Genomic DNA, 13801 nt, shown 5'->3' on the forward strand with positions numbered 1-13801 from the left:
CTGTTATTTTGAGCGAATTTATGTCCTAAATCTTAGTTTGTAATAATGAATGGAAAATACGTAACAGACAAACATGCAAACGTTAAATTGCCAAATGATTAATATCAGTTCCATACAACAAAACATGTACAGAAAAGAACACAATGCAAAGGAAAAATAAGATTACTTTCTACTGGTTTCTTCTGCGAGCTTGCCGCTGATTGGAAAGCATTCATTTGGGATTTGAACGCTTGTGCAAAGAAGTCATCGCCGTCTGTAAAAGCAATGCATTAAGCACTATCACAGGCAAATCACATGCACTTAAGAAATTATGACAAGTCATCATGCAAAAGCAAAATCATGCTAAAATGCTATGATTATCAACAGTTAATCACAGACTGCTTTAAACCATCAGGCCACGCCAATTTAATTTGTTGCTTCTCGGAATAGCCTGTCCTGTTTTCCCATTTTGAAAAAAAAATTGGGTCACTATTCCCATTCACAAATTTTAACTCCCAATTTTACTATTTGTTCAGTTGTAAAACTCAATAGCCACCAAGATAGATTATAAAGGCCTGCACATACCTAAAAAGTGTGGTCATATTGATCATAAGTAATGTTATATTTTTCATTTATTAAAACTATTTCTCAATATCAATCCATATATTACATGGCAAAAGGTAATTTTGCTACTGAAATTATACTGTCTAAATCAAAGAGGTGCATTGCATAAAATGAGGCATCAAAGCTGAAATTGGAATAATCCTCTTATTCTTTACATTGTATGTTATGTAAACCCTTATCTTCACCCCAGACTATTTGCAAAATATTCTATTTTTATTTTTTTTCCCGCCCTGTCGCTTCAATTTTTTCTGAAAAAATCAGAGAAGCAACAAATTAAATTGGTGTGACCTTATCAAAAGTTACTCACAGACTGCTTTAAACCATTATCAACGAAAAACGACCAAAAAAATTAATGTTCAGAATTCGACTAAAATTAGATGTGTATGAGTTGAATAAGATGAAGCCTTAGATGGACAGAGGAGGTTCATTCAAAAGTACACTCGGTAAAATCGTGAGGAAAATATACCATTTTTTTTACTGGTGTCATTTCTTGCAAAGCACAGTTTTCAGAGCAAAGCTTTGTAAAATGAGCAAAGTTTTTAACACCCTACACTTCAAACCTTGCAGAGAGATATGAAGTACAGGCTAAGAAAAAGAATGTCTTGAAAACCAGAGGGCCTACATTATATATGTGCATGAACTTCCACATAATACATGTAAAAGTACCCCAGGCCTGAAACAATTGTAGGATTCTTTCTGACTTTGACTACTTCGGAGTCCATAAAACTTTCTAAAAGTTTCTCTAAACTTGACTTAAGACCCTCAGCAGCACCCTCACGAACAGGCCCGCTATCGCTCGGTAAACGTTACCTCCCATAGCGGCCCTGCCCTTTCAAGCCGGTAAAATCGTTTCTGGCATTTCAATCAGAGGGTTGGCTTAAGCTCATCTAGAGCAAATGTGCATAGGACGCTGGGATGCCATCAACCAATCAGGTTACGTCTTACATCGGTACTTTGGGTTCAGAGAAAAAGTAATGGCTGTTTGTGCCAAATAAGGCTAGCTCATTAATTATTCATGAGCAACTGTCAATAACGTTACCAGAAGCAATTTTACCGGTTTGAAAGGGCAGGGCCGCTATGGGAGGTAATGTTACCGAGCGATAGCGGGCCTGTTCGGGAGGGTGCTCGGCAGTGAATCTGAAGAGTTTTATTCTTGTCAAACAACAGGAAATTTCCCCCTTTTGATGTTTCTTCCTCTGTCCTGTCTCCTGTTAGCATTTTCTGACAAATGATTAGTGGAGAATAGTTATTACTTTCTACTGGAGTCGGGGTGGACTTAAACGGATCTTCAGCTTCCGTTGTTTTGAATGGATCATCTTCCTCGGACGTTTTAAACGGATCCTCTGTAGTTGTGGTACTTTGAAAAGGGTCTTCGGTAGATTTGAAAGGGTCTTCTGTAGATTTGAAAGGGTCTTCTGTATTTTTGAAAGGGTCTTCAGCAAAGGCATCTTTGTCTGAGGGAAGAGACAAGACAAAAATGCACAACTACTCTCTACAAATAACTACTACAGTTAGCCAACATGCATTATACATGGTAGTATGTTCATTTTAAGGCACCCAGAGCACTTTATGAGGCTTGAAAACTGGAAATATTCTAGTTGCTGTAATCTTCATGAAATTGACATTAAATGCCACTGTTACATTTGTGTGCAGATATCTTATCAAAAGTACTCAAAAGCGGCCCAAAAATAAGCTACATGGTGATCTTTTAGTTTCATGCACCTAGTGTAAATACATGTAGACCGATATCATAGCCCCGCCCACCTCCGTCAAAACGTAGAAATGCAAAATTAAAACATAAAAATGCAAATATTTGACGGACATGCAGTCTTTCTCTCATTGGTCGAACCGCTAATTGTGATGGACAGTCAGGATCAGTCTATTAGGGCTTGGATTTTCTATCAGTTCTCATCACACAACGACATTGTATCTTTGCTCCTTTAATGCCAATATGTAATGGTGTAGTGTTATTGAAACTTACTATGTGTAGGAATGACTAGAAATTGGAGTTTTTTATTCAAGTTTCAAGCCTCATAAAATGCTCTGGATTCCTTTAAGTCTAACTAAATGTAGACTTCCATGCTGAAAGCTAAACGAGGGCAAGATATAATCCTACATAACAGATCATGCAAAAGTAATCTCATGGATAAGTACAAGTACAAGAAAAAAGTGAAGAAAACTACTCAGAGAGAACTGATTACATTGATATATGTCACCTTTAGGCATGCTCAACTATCTTTTAAGTCAAAACTTGTAAAGAAGCTATTTCATCTACCTGGCATATTATCACAATAAGATACCAACTACACAAATCAAAACCAAAGTGGACTACATGTATGAGAAAGGACAGGTTGGGGGTAGGGTGTGGTGGTTTGAGGGCTGGGGAGTTTATTATTCTGCTTAACCCTTAGCACACTGAAGTAGCCGTTTGGCAACTCAGTCTCTATTGGTTATAGAGTTAGGCAGCAGGGAGAAGGTTAAAGGTCAAGGTTTGAACCTGAAAGAGGAAGTCAGCTTTGGGTTCATGTTTAGGATAGACTTGTGTGCAGGATTTTGCAAAAATGGTGAGACCTCAAACTTAACTATAGATACTGCATAATACTGTAACTGTTGAAAAGGTTAACTTAAAAAATACCATTGGCGAATGGGTCAGTCTGGTCAGCCATGTTGGCGAATGGGTCGTGGTCAGCGGGCCACTCGGTCTCGATTTTTGGAGCAGGTGGTCTCTTTGGTGGGGTGGCAGGTTTTGGTGGTGCAGTGGGCCGAGGGGGTGGAGTTTTCCTGGAGACAAAATGATAAAAGACAAAGTGAAATTGAGCCATTTTATGTAAATGTCTGATGGTTTAATTTAGGAAGCACAAATTTTCAAACACTAGATATTGGTACACAGGTACATGATTATGGCTGTCCGTAACTCTATAAGATTTTCTAAAAATGTTTTCAAGCAGTCTTCAAAATATAAAGTTTATAAAGTTTCCTTACTTACAATATTCAGCTTTTGATTCAAACCTTTACACTTTTTAATCTGAATATCACAAGTAGTGAAGTAGCGTTTTTCGAATACTACAAAGTACTAACTAAAGACAACAATTACGCATCTACATGTAACACACCGTAAATTCATCTACTTTTGTAATGGTTTTATTTTGCCGTAGGAGGGAAAAGGAGATTTTTGCTGTTTTTTATATGTGGTTGACACAATGCTACATAGTACAGTAGTCATGCAAGGGAGAGATATTCACCATTGTGAAGTTACAGCAAAAATACAACTGTCACAAAAGTCTCAATATTTACAGAACATCTGGTGCAGGAAATAGCTACTCAAGCAACTGGATCAACCACTTTGAAACAGTCAGACGTTTCTGACAGCATCCGCTGTCTTTCGTCATTGACTTAGGATAGGACTGGGAAACCTGAGGTTATATACCAAAACTTTCAGGCACTTGGGATAATGCACTACCCACCACTCCCCACCGAACAACATTTAGTTACTGTACTAAAACAACAGTTGAACCATTAGCATTCAACCTTGTCTTGAATTAATCTTCTTTTGAAGACTACGTCAAGACATCCTAAATTGTCTTAACCGAATTAACATATCCATTCAGAGTTTTGGTATAAAACCTCAGGTTTTCCTGTCCTATCCTTAGTCACTGACGAAAGACAGCGGATGCTGTCTGAAACGTCTGACTGTTTCAAAATTTGATCCAGTTACTTGAGTAACTATTTTCGGCATATCTTACTACCTGGATGTCTAACTTTCATCAACGTAACTTACATCTTGGATTCTTGGTCCCGTAGTCTCTTGATTTCCTCGGCGGCGCGGTTTGCCCGTTCTATCTCCTCCATTTTCTTCTTCTCCTCCCCCTCCCTGTGTGCCCGTGCTGCTGCCTCCACGTTGTACTGCTGCCCCTTCATCTGCAGTCTCTGGATCTCTCGATTTGTTGTTCCCATCCCGTCTTTCAATTGCTGGAAGAATGGCATTGGAACATAAAGGATCATATGCATCTTACATGATTAATAATAAGTTTAGTTTAGTTTATTGCAAGTTCTTGCCCGTTGGCTAATTGCAAGTACATGTGACAAGGAAGGAAGGACGGACAGACAATTAGTAACAATATAGCATTATTCTTGTCTAAATACTAACACTAAATTTTATCTTATTTGGGTTTGACTTCTTTTTTCGAGACAGTGGAAGGCAAATGATTCCACTTAAATAACACATAACAGTTTGATACAGTCAAACTTCTAAAAGTGACAACCTCTACATAAGGACCTTGACCACTTTTGTTAGTCCTTTAGATATTTTTCCATTGACACTAGCATTAAAAATACTGTCAGTAGTGACCACCTGTCCTCATTGGCCAGATCTTTTTGTTTCCCTGAGTGGTCTTCTTGGGCAGGTACAATGCAATGGTATTTCAGCAATGCACATAGTAGGCTAATAGTGCAAAAATAGATGGTGACTTGTGACAAATGTTCTGACAGTCTTACAAGTTTGGCTCCACTATAGGAGTGCTGTACAGAACTCGATCAGAAAGTAAAAAGATTACCTTTAGAAGTCCTTGAGTTTGTTCCAGTTCTTTTGTCTTTTCCATAAGATTTGCTTCCAGTTTCTCCCACTCTGTTCGTTCTTTCTGTATCAGCACCTGTTTGTTGTTGTAGCTGAACCTTACTGAAGCCTGGGAGTCCACTAAACAAACAAACAAACAAACAACAACAACTCATCATGGGAAGGAAATATAAAAAATAACTTCTTGTGAATATTGAGACATGGATACACTAAGTGATACGGACAGATACTTTTTAAACGTGAAATCACTTAAGCCAAAGATATCTTAGGAAATTCAAATATAAACCTAGTGTATAAGAACTGCAGTAAAAATGATACCCACATATATTTGATGTTCCCTCTTTGGTCCCACTCAATTTATTATTCAAGTCTTCCTTTTCTCTCTTCAGGGCTTCTAGTCTTTGCTTGTATTCCTGTGAAGAAATTAACAAAAAGTCCTTAATCCTACATTTTTTTCTCATTTATTTACATTGTATACATGCCTGATAAATTATTAATGTCAAAAATGACAATTTGAGCTATATTTTACAGTAAGTCAAGAATTACACTATATAAGCCATGGCTTGAACAGGGCTCGAAGTTAACTATGTCCCTATGTCCCGGGGCCACCAAAATTTGACCTGGGACAACTCAATAATCAATTCGGGACATATTTGGGACAATCAGGGCTCCTGAGTGCCACTGTGCTCCTCCCTTGTGAAACTGTATACTGGTCCCACCCACTGTTTTTGGTGTGGTACTAGTCTTCTCAAAATCAATCATCATTTATCACTCAGCATAGTGAAAGGAAAGCCTGTCCCAGCTAGGCTGTGGCACATGTCTGCTCCACTGACAGGGGGTCAGCAGAGGGATGGTCACACCTCATTTACTTGATTAAGGTTTGCCCTGCAAGATTAGAAATCAAACATTTTCGGATTTATTCTACCTCCCCAAGAGTCAATGAAGTCTTTAAACTCTGCAGAATTATGCTTTTTCTTTTATAAGGCTACACCAAGTAATTTTTATGGATGACGTCCTTTGGAGACCCTACATGTAAATCTAATGCGAGAGCTCAAAAAAAAAACAAGAAGGGCCAAAAAAAAAAAGATGCCTAGATTTGAAATATAATAGTCGACGACACATGTTAGGACACAAATTGAATGAGAGAACACAGTGTAACAACTAACAATTCTTTTATTCATCATGAAAAAGCAATAATTTGAATAAATCAGTTGAAGTTGAACAGCAGTTGTTGTCCTGTCCTGTTTCTTTCGATTTGCAGCACTGTCGTAACTCTTTGATCATAGTTACAGGAAGCGGAATTTCTTGGGTTTTTTTCTGGGAACAGACCAAAATCAATGCGCGCGCGGACGTCATCCATAAAAATTACTTGGTGTAGCCTAACCTATCAAAATACATTATTTCAGGTTGTTAACAATATTTCTGGTTGTTAACTTTGTTGAAACTTGTGTTTACTACTGAGTGTATATACCTTTGTATGTATTATTTTTTTCAAATTTCATGCAATTTTCTATTTTACAATACACACTTTGTATATAACTAAAAAAAACACAGATTGGCTTGGGCTCAGGTCCTGACTTGAGTATAGGTCCAAACCTGAACATGAACCTCTGGAACTGAATGCAGACCCGACACTAAGTTCATATCTTTGGCCCTGGTTGGGACACTTCAGGACACTTTCGGGACAGTTGAAATCCACTTTTGGGACAATGTTGGGACAGTAGGGGAAAAAGTTAATTTCGAGGCCTGCTTGAATCCTCCAGTTCTTAAAACAACTGAAGTTTCAGTGGTATTACTAAGTGACAAGAAAGCACCTCTTCATAATACTGTAAATGTATTTAAGTTCGCGTGGTGTTTATTTCGTGCTAAGGCAAAAATGGAGTGATCACGGTGGTTTTAATTTTTCGTCAGCGCAATAGTCACATACTGCTACAGTATTGGACATATTATTAAATGTTTGCGGTGGTTTTATGTTCGCCGTGAAACAGTCGCCGTGAACATACAGTAAAACCAACGCGAACATTTCTGCATTTACCAGAAGTCTTGCCTAGATATAAACTATATTCTGACTTATAATTGAACAGACGTGTTTAGATGTGGCATCATAAACATATAACTGACCTCTAGTTCATGCTGCATTGTTTCCACCTTTGATGTCCGTGAGATGAGGGTCTGGCTGAGTTGCATGATGGCATCCTTGTGTTCTGAGATGCCTCGGTTAGATTCCTCAAAAGCCTTTTGTAACTTGTCTCTCTTTTCAGTCTGCGTGGAAAAATGTTTAAAAGCTTTCGTTGACATGGAAAAGGTTAACTCCAACACCGAGCACAGGAATGGCAACAAGATATCCCTTAAAGGAAACCCAAGCAATATCAGGGCCCCAAAATTTTGATTTGATTTTGAAACTCAATTTATTCAGTTATTTCTATATGACTAGTTCAAACAATCTATCTCAATGTATAGCGACGGCCACGCATGATGCAAAAATAGGCTGTCGTTGTGATGTGAGAACTCACTGAGAATCGTCGCGGGGTTTTTTGCACGGTTTTAAAATGTTCAACCTAAGTTACTACGCAAATGTGCTGAACAGTGTTAATAAATGTCACTATTATTAAGATTTCAGCATTTTTTTAATTTCCATTTTGGGCCCCTAATATTGCTTTGGTTGCGTTTAAAATGCACAACTTGTGCTTGATTAATGTAAAACAGCACAATCAATGAGTAGACCTTATAACCCTAGCACAAAAGTAAACAAGAGTCCGATACAATTCATTGAACATCGTTGTGACATGCTCTAACACCCTGACATCAATATTACTGCATGGGCATAGCCATGAGTAATCCTGGCTCTCAACTACAACACAATTGGACCCAAGACAAAACCACACTTCCAATCCTCCAAGTATCCTATTACACCACTTCCGCCTTTCATGCTGCCACTCTGCAATATTCACTTGACTGTGGACACATACAAAGACAAACAAACACGCCAACTGATTGCAATGATGATGATGATTGCAACACCTCAGTGAAAAGCAGACAGGATAGAAGGTACAGTACAGGCCACAAAATACGTATCAAGTTTTGCAAAACGTTTTGCGAAAGAGTGCATAAGGTTTTGCGAAAGAGTGCGTAAGGTTTCGCGAAAGAGTGCGTAACATTTCGCAAAAGAACTTGCACGACCTTTTGCGAAAGAGTGCGTAAGGTTTCCCGAAAGCGCACGGTAGGTTCAGTAGAGGTGATCTGGACTCGCACAAGGTGCAAAACTTTTCCTGGGTCCCGAGTAACGCCTCTGCGGAAGAAATCTTCCGCAAGATTTGGTCGTTAATGAGCAGTATTTGCATTCGTCAATTAACATAACACTTGTTCGTCCTTATTTTAGATTGCGGGAGGTTCGCGAAAGTTGATGTGTATTTCGTGGCCTGTTCTGTAAGATACTTACCACAGTCTGCCATTCGTACACCACTTTGTTCTTGTGAGCCTTGATTTTGCAGACCTCCTCCTGTAACTTGACCCGCTGGTTCTCCAGAGCCTGCTTCTTTTGACGTTCCAACTCCAACTGACGCTGACGCTCCAGTTCTCGCTTGGCCGCCTGTGGAAAAATCGAAACAGAAAAAAATTTCATACATAAATTTTCTTGAGTGAGGGGCTCCTCTCAGCTTTGTGAAGGCTTTGAAAAAAAAGTAATGTTCTGCCTTTTAAGTTGATTTTCATGTTTCTTTTGCTAAGGCCACACCAATTTAATTTCTTGGTTAACAGATTTTAAAAAATTTTTTAGCAAAATAAAATCATGAAAACAGAAGGCTGGGGTGAAAACTTGCACCTGACCCTGTTCACTCCCTGAAATTGTGTGCACCAAAGTACAAACTTTCCTCTGAGATTCTGTTTTCATGTTGATTTTCCAATCTAGCATAATTTTAAAAATTCCGTTAACCAAGAAATTAAATTGGTGCGGCCTTAGGAAGAAAAATGTACCAGCACCATTTCAATGCAAGGAGACAGAACAGTTTAAAGGGGCATATTGTAGAATCTGGTGGGCAAAAACTACAAATAGTAAGAATTTGAAAGATCTACACTAAGATTAACATCTTTAACTTATTTGTTACTTATTTCCAACATATTCCCGTCATTTTGTCACATTTCCAGCATTAATAAACGACGAAAAACGCCAAACGTGTAGAATCTGGGGCATTTACATATTAACTTGCGGGACGCAAGTTAATATGCAAATAAGCCAGCGTAGAACGCTACGAAAAATCCGAATCGACCGTTATGGTCGGAGTTCGAGCGTCACAGGAAAATCACCACAAGTAAACAAACTTCAGAACGTCTGACGTTCGATCGCTTGTTCGGTGGTTCGTCGGAATGTTGGACAAGATGGCGGCCAATTCAAGCGGCAGCGGGGATGGCGTATATAATTTTTTTCAAGACGTTCGCACGACATTACAAAGTCGCATCCTTACGTGATGAATATTGCTGTGCAGTGTAATAAGGTAGATTCAACTAATGATGTAGAAAAATAATCAAAACCAAAGAATTTTGTTTTATGTTCATGTCACAATATGCCCCTTTAATACATTGGAATGTGCTGGATAGAATAAGATGTGTCACAGCGCCACCTACTGACCTCTCTTTGTTCTTCAGCTTTCCTCCTTTGCTCCTCTCTTTCCATCTCTATCTCTCTCTGCTTAGCCAGCTGTTTTTCTATCTCCATCTGTCTTCTGCGCTCTTGCTCCAATCTGCACAAAAAAGTCAACTTTCTGTTTGAGAGTTCCTCACAAGTCAGAATTCAATCATTAGCTGCTTTTCACTAACTAGTCACTAGGGGGCTCTTCTGCACAGCTGCAGTTAGCAGACAAAACAACTTTCCACTGTCCAATAAATGAAACATACTGCAAAAGTACACTTTCTGTTTGAGAGTTCCTCACAAGTCTCCAGTCAGAATTCAATCATTAGCCGCTTTTCCCTAACTAGTCACTAGGGGGCTCTTCTGCACAGCTGCAGTCAGCAGACAAAACAACTTTCCACTGTCCAATAAATGAAACATACTGCAAAAGTACACTTTCTGTTTGAGAGTTCCTCACAAGTCTCCAGTCAGAATTCAATCATTAGCTACTTTTCCCTAACTAGTCACTAGGGGGCTCTTCTGCACAGCTGCAGTCAGCAGACAAAACAACTTTCCACTGCCCAATACATGTACATGTAAATGAAACATACTGCAAAAGTAAATTGAGATCTTTTAAACTCAAAATCTATCTAAGTTTGACTCTTTAAGTTTCAGCCTCAGACCATATGCAACTTTGTACCACTCTTAGAAAATCCTTTTTACTACTGAGACAAGAGCTGCTAAAGTCTATATAGGGCTGACTCCAAGATGAATAAATGTTATTTGATTTATTTGATTGTACCCTGCCATTCTTAACCTTACCTTTCTCTCTCTCTTCTTTCATGCTCTGCCCTTTCTTCTGCAACTCTTCTTTCCTATTGATAAAAAAAAAGAGAAGCCAAGTTCGTGAAGATTTAAAATACAAGTCATGTACCATGCTGACCATCAAACATTTTGCAATAACAGAATCATTCAGATACATTTCATGATATTTACCTTTTCCTTCCTTTCTACCTCCAGGAGTGCTTGTCTTTTCTGTTCCAAAATCTGTTGACCCAGCTCAAAGTTCTCTCTTTTCTTATCCTCGAACGACACTGAAACAAAAACACACGGCTGTCATCTCTAGCCTGTTTGTTTTGCATCTATATTTTCCTTCATAAATTTTGCCAGAAACATGTACATGTGCATTACAGAAATCATACAATACATACGATCCATTACGAGAAACATACAAATTTTACGGAATACATACGAGTTTTACGGAATACATACATGTACGATCAATTACACAGAAACATATGAATTTTACGGAATTCATACGATCTATTACTAGGAAAAATATGATCCTTACTATCTATTGGATCACATGACATGACCGCCAAATTCAAGATGGCAGACTCGGGATAACCAGTTCTTCGTATGATATCTTGGCTTTTAAGAGCTCAACGATGGCGTATCCCATCCTGCTTAATTCTAAAAATCTCAAGCTGCTCTGAATTAAGACTGATGTAGGCTTAGACCAACTAGGAGGACCAGACAAAGCTAGATTCGGTTCTTGCGCGATGCCCAACAAATAAGTAAGGATCGCATGTTTCTTTAGTAATGGATCGTATGTATTCCGTAAAATTCATAATTATGTTTCTTAGTAATGGATCGTATGTATTCCATAGAATTCGTTTGTTTCTCCTAATGGATCGTATGTATTCCGTAAAACTCGTTTGAATTCTGTTAAATTCGTATGAATTCTTTGGCACCCCTGGAAACAGCATCTCTTCTCCTTAAGTCAGAAACGACTTGACTTACCAGGAGGGATTTGTTTCTTGTCAGCTTCATCTTCACTGCCTGCTCCTGACTGTCCATCCAGACTGGGCTGTGTGATGAGCTGAGCCACTCCTATACCCATGGGGGGCTGTATCATTGCCGCAGGACCTACAACAGTCGGAAAGTAACAACCATCAAACATAATTTCTTATGGAATGTTGACGTTTTGACTCACCTTGTACCCAGTTTTCTTCACAACCAACCAAAGCCTAGAAGAGAGTTAGATGGTGTAGTGTTATGTTATACCATATTGATGATCAAGAGGCAATGCTGGAAACCAATGGGTTAAAGTTTGTCTTGTAAATGTGTATAGGACCATCTCAAAAGTTCAACTTTGGAGCTAACTGTAAAAATTTTGGATTGGAAAACAAAATGTTGGCTAGGATCAACATTGAAAATAAATACTATACATTGTATGCAAATCATTACTGTTTTAGCAGTGCATAGAATTGCACAACATGAGTTCTTCACAGTGACACACAAACTTTTGAGATGGTCCCTGCCTTGAAACCTCTGTGATCAGAGTTAATCTCCTTTTACCTACACTACACTATCACCTCCACCACCTGCATGCCTACAGGGGATGCATGAGTTTTATTGCTTCTCAGTATTACTAGTATTAGCTCCCTCCTTCCTGCCACACCTACATACCTGGGGACCGCAGGCTCCCCCACCCCCGCGGGGAGACAAGGGAGGCAAACTGGGCTACGAGCAAAGTGACACAGAACGATAACCATGGTATGAATCTGCTGATTGTTCTTGTACAGTGTATAGAAGTTACCTTAAATACTTTCACCTCTAAACAATGCAGTTTTCTTTCTAACAATCTATCACAGTGACTACAAACCACAGCAAAAACATACATGTGTAAGTGCTCTTAAAGATTCTATAAGCTTTACTGAAACTCAGAGGCTGAACCTTAAAGTTTTTGACAACAGAACTTTCCCTCACATGCACATGACATCCACTTTTACAACTTTTCTACAAAAATTGCTGAACAACAAGTGAGAACTTTGAAGTGCTGACATACTTTCTGTAAACTATAGGAGAAACAGTATTGACTTTGAGAACCAAGGGCGCCATATCCAGAGAAAATCCTTAGCCTAAGACTTAGACCTTCATGCCACTCTAAGCCCACATTCTATAACAGAGAAACAGTACGAGGGGTGATCAATAAGTTCTCAGCCTCACCCAGAAATAAGGTTCACTCAAATTTCGGGGCATAATTATGTTGTATGACATCTTTTAGCAACATCCACCAAACTTCACATTATTGAGGCCAATACTTTCTAGTCGACGTCCATTTGAAAACTCGTAGGTAAGTGACAAGAAAAACAAGAGTGCACTACTGTGATCAGAGCTGTGTGGATCGAGTTCCTCATGCCATGAATCGGCATAAAATCTTCAAAGTCATTGTCAAAATGTTTGATGAAGGTTCCCTTCTTATTTCCACTAAAAAGAAGTGGGTATCTAACTTTCAGTAGAGCAAGTCGGCCGGCACACCTCAGGTCACAGCTCAATTGTCCATGTTTTTATCCTTCTACCTCACCTAATGTTACTGAGTGTCGTCAGCAAAGTAATGATCACAATGATTTGAATTTTTGTAGATATTCATAAAAGACTTCATACCTTGAAATTATACCCCAAAAATGTGAGTTGTGAAGCTTATTTCTGGGTGAGGCCGAGGACTTATTGATTACCCCTCGTAGTTCTAGTATGCCCTGACAGTATACCCTTCTCCCTAGCCACCACAATGTTTGTAGGAAACATTGCGTCACCTACCCTTCCTACCTGTCTGGCTTCCTGAACGTACGCGGCGGTACGACGGGGGCACGAGCTCGGGCGGCAGCGTTCCCGGCAGAGGACCAGCCTTTGCGACATCCGTGAGATGCATGGCCAGGACGAACTCTTCCTGCGTAAGCTTTCCATCGTTGTCAACATCTGATAATTGCCTGCGTAAGATGCGACAAAAAGTGATTAGAAGATTAAAATAATATGAATCATTGATGAATGAAGACCTTTATTGTACATGTTTGCCCCACTGGGCTAAGCACAGGTCACATGTTAACAACTATATACAATATTCATGAGTATTACTCAGTTTACTGTATATAAAAATCTAGCATACTCTAGTACTTTAGACTTCCTCTCGCTTCTTGGTAATTGTATTAGATGTAGGAGGCTGCGTGATTAGAGTTTAA

At 39.0% G+C, this 13801-nt stretch overlaps 1 protein-coding gene across 18 annotated transcripts in view; it reads right to left on the minus strand.

The window, feature by feature from the left end:
* The window catches only part of LOC136438017 (intersectin-1-like), a 67084-nt gene that overhangs the window by 36791 nt on the left and 16492 nt on the right, over positions 1-13801 (minus strand). For 10 of the 18 annotated variants that reach the window (XM_066432735.1, XM_066432719.1, XM_066432664.1 and 7 more), the window contains exons 10-23: positions 13392-13552; positions 12252-12305; positions 11583-11708; positions 10776-10873; positions 10602-10654; positions 9801-9912; positions 8616-8765; positions 7298-7438; positions 5499-5589; positions 5157-5296; positions 4382-4572; positions 3239-3384; positions 1857-2057; positions 167-253 (exon numbers count right to left, since the gene is read on the minus strand). In XM_066432735.1, coding sequence (XP_066288832.1) covers positions 167-253; positions 1857-2057; positions 3239-3384; positions 4382-4572; positions 5157-5296; positions 5499-5589; positions 7298-7438; positions 8616-8765; positions 9801-9912; positions 10602-10654; positions 10776-10873; positions 11583-11708; positions 12252-12305; positions 13392-13552 — 1751 coding nt within the window. Of the gene's footprint in view, positions 1-166; positions 254-1856; positions 2058-3238; positions 3385-4381; positions 4573-5156; positions 5297-5498; positions 5590-7297; positions 7439-8615; positions 8766-9800; positions 9913-10601; positions 10655-10775; positions 10874-11582; positions 11709-12251; positions 12306-13382; positions 13553-13801 lie in introns of all 18 variants that reach the window. The other 8 variants (XM_066432767.1, XM_066432743.1, XM_066432710.1 and 5 more) reach the window with 5 other exon arrangements.

This window comes from Branchiostoma lanceolatum, chromosome 1 (assembly GCF_035083965.1).
Source record: "Branchiostoma lanceolatum isolate klBraLanc5 chromosome 1, klBraLanc5.hap2, whole genome shotgun sequence".
NCBI lineage: Eukaryota > Metazoa > Chordata > Leptocardii > Amphioxiformes > Branchiostomatidae > Branchiostoma > Branchiostoma lanceolatum.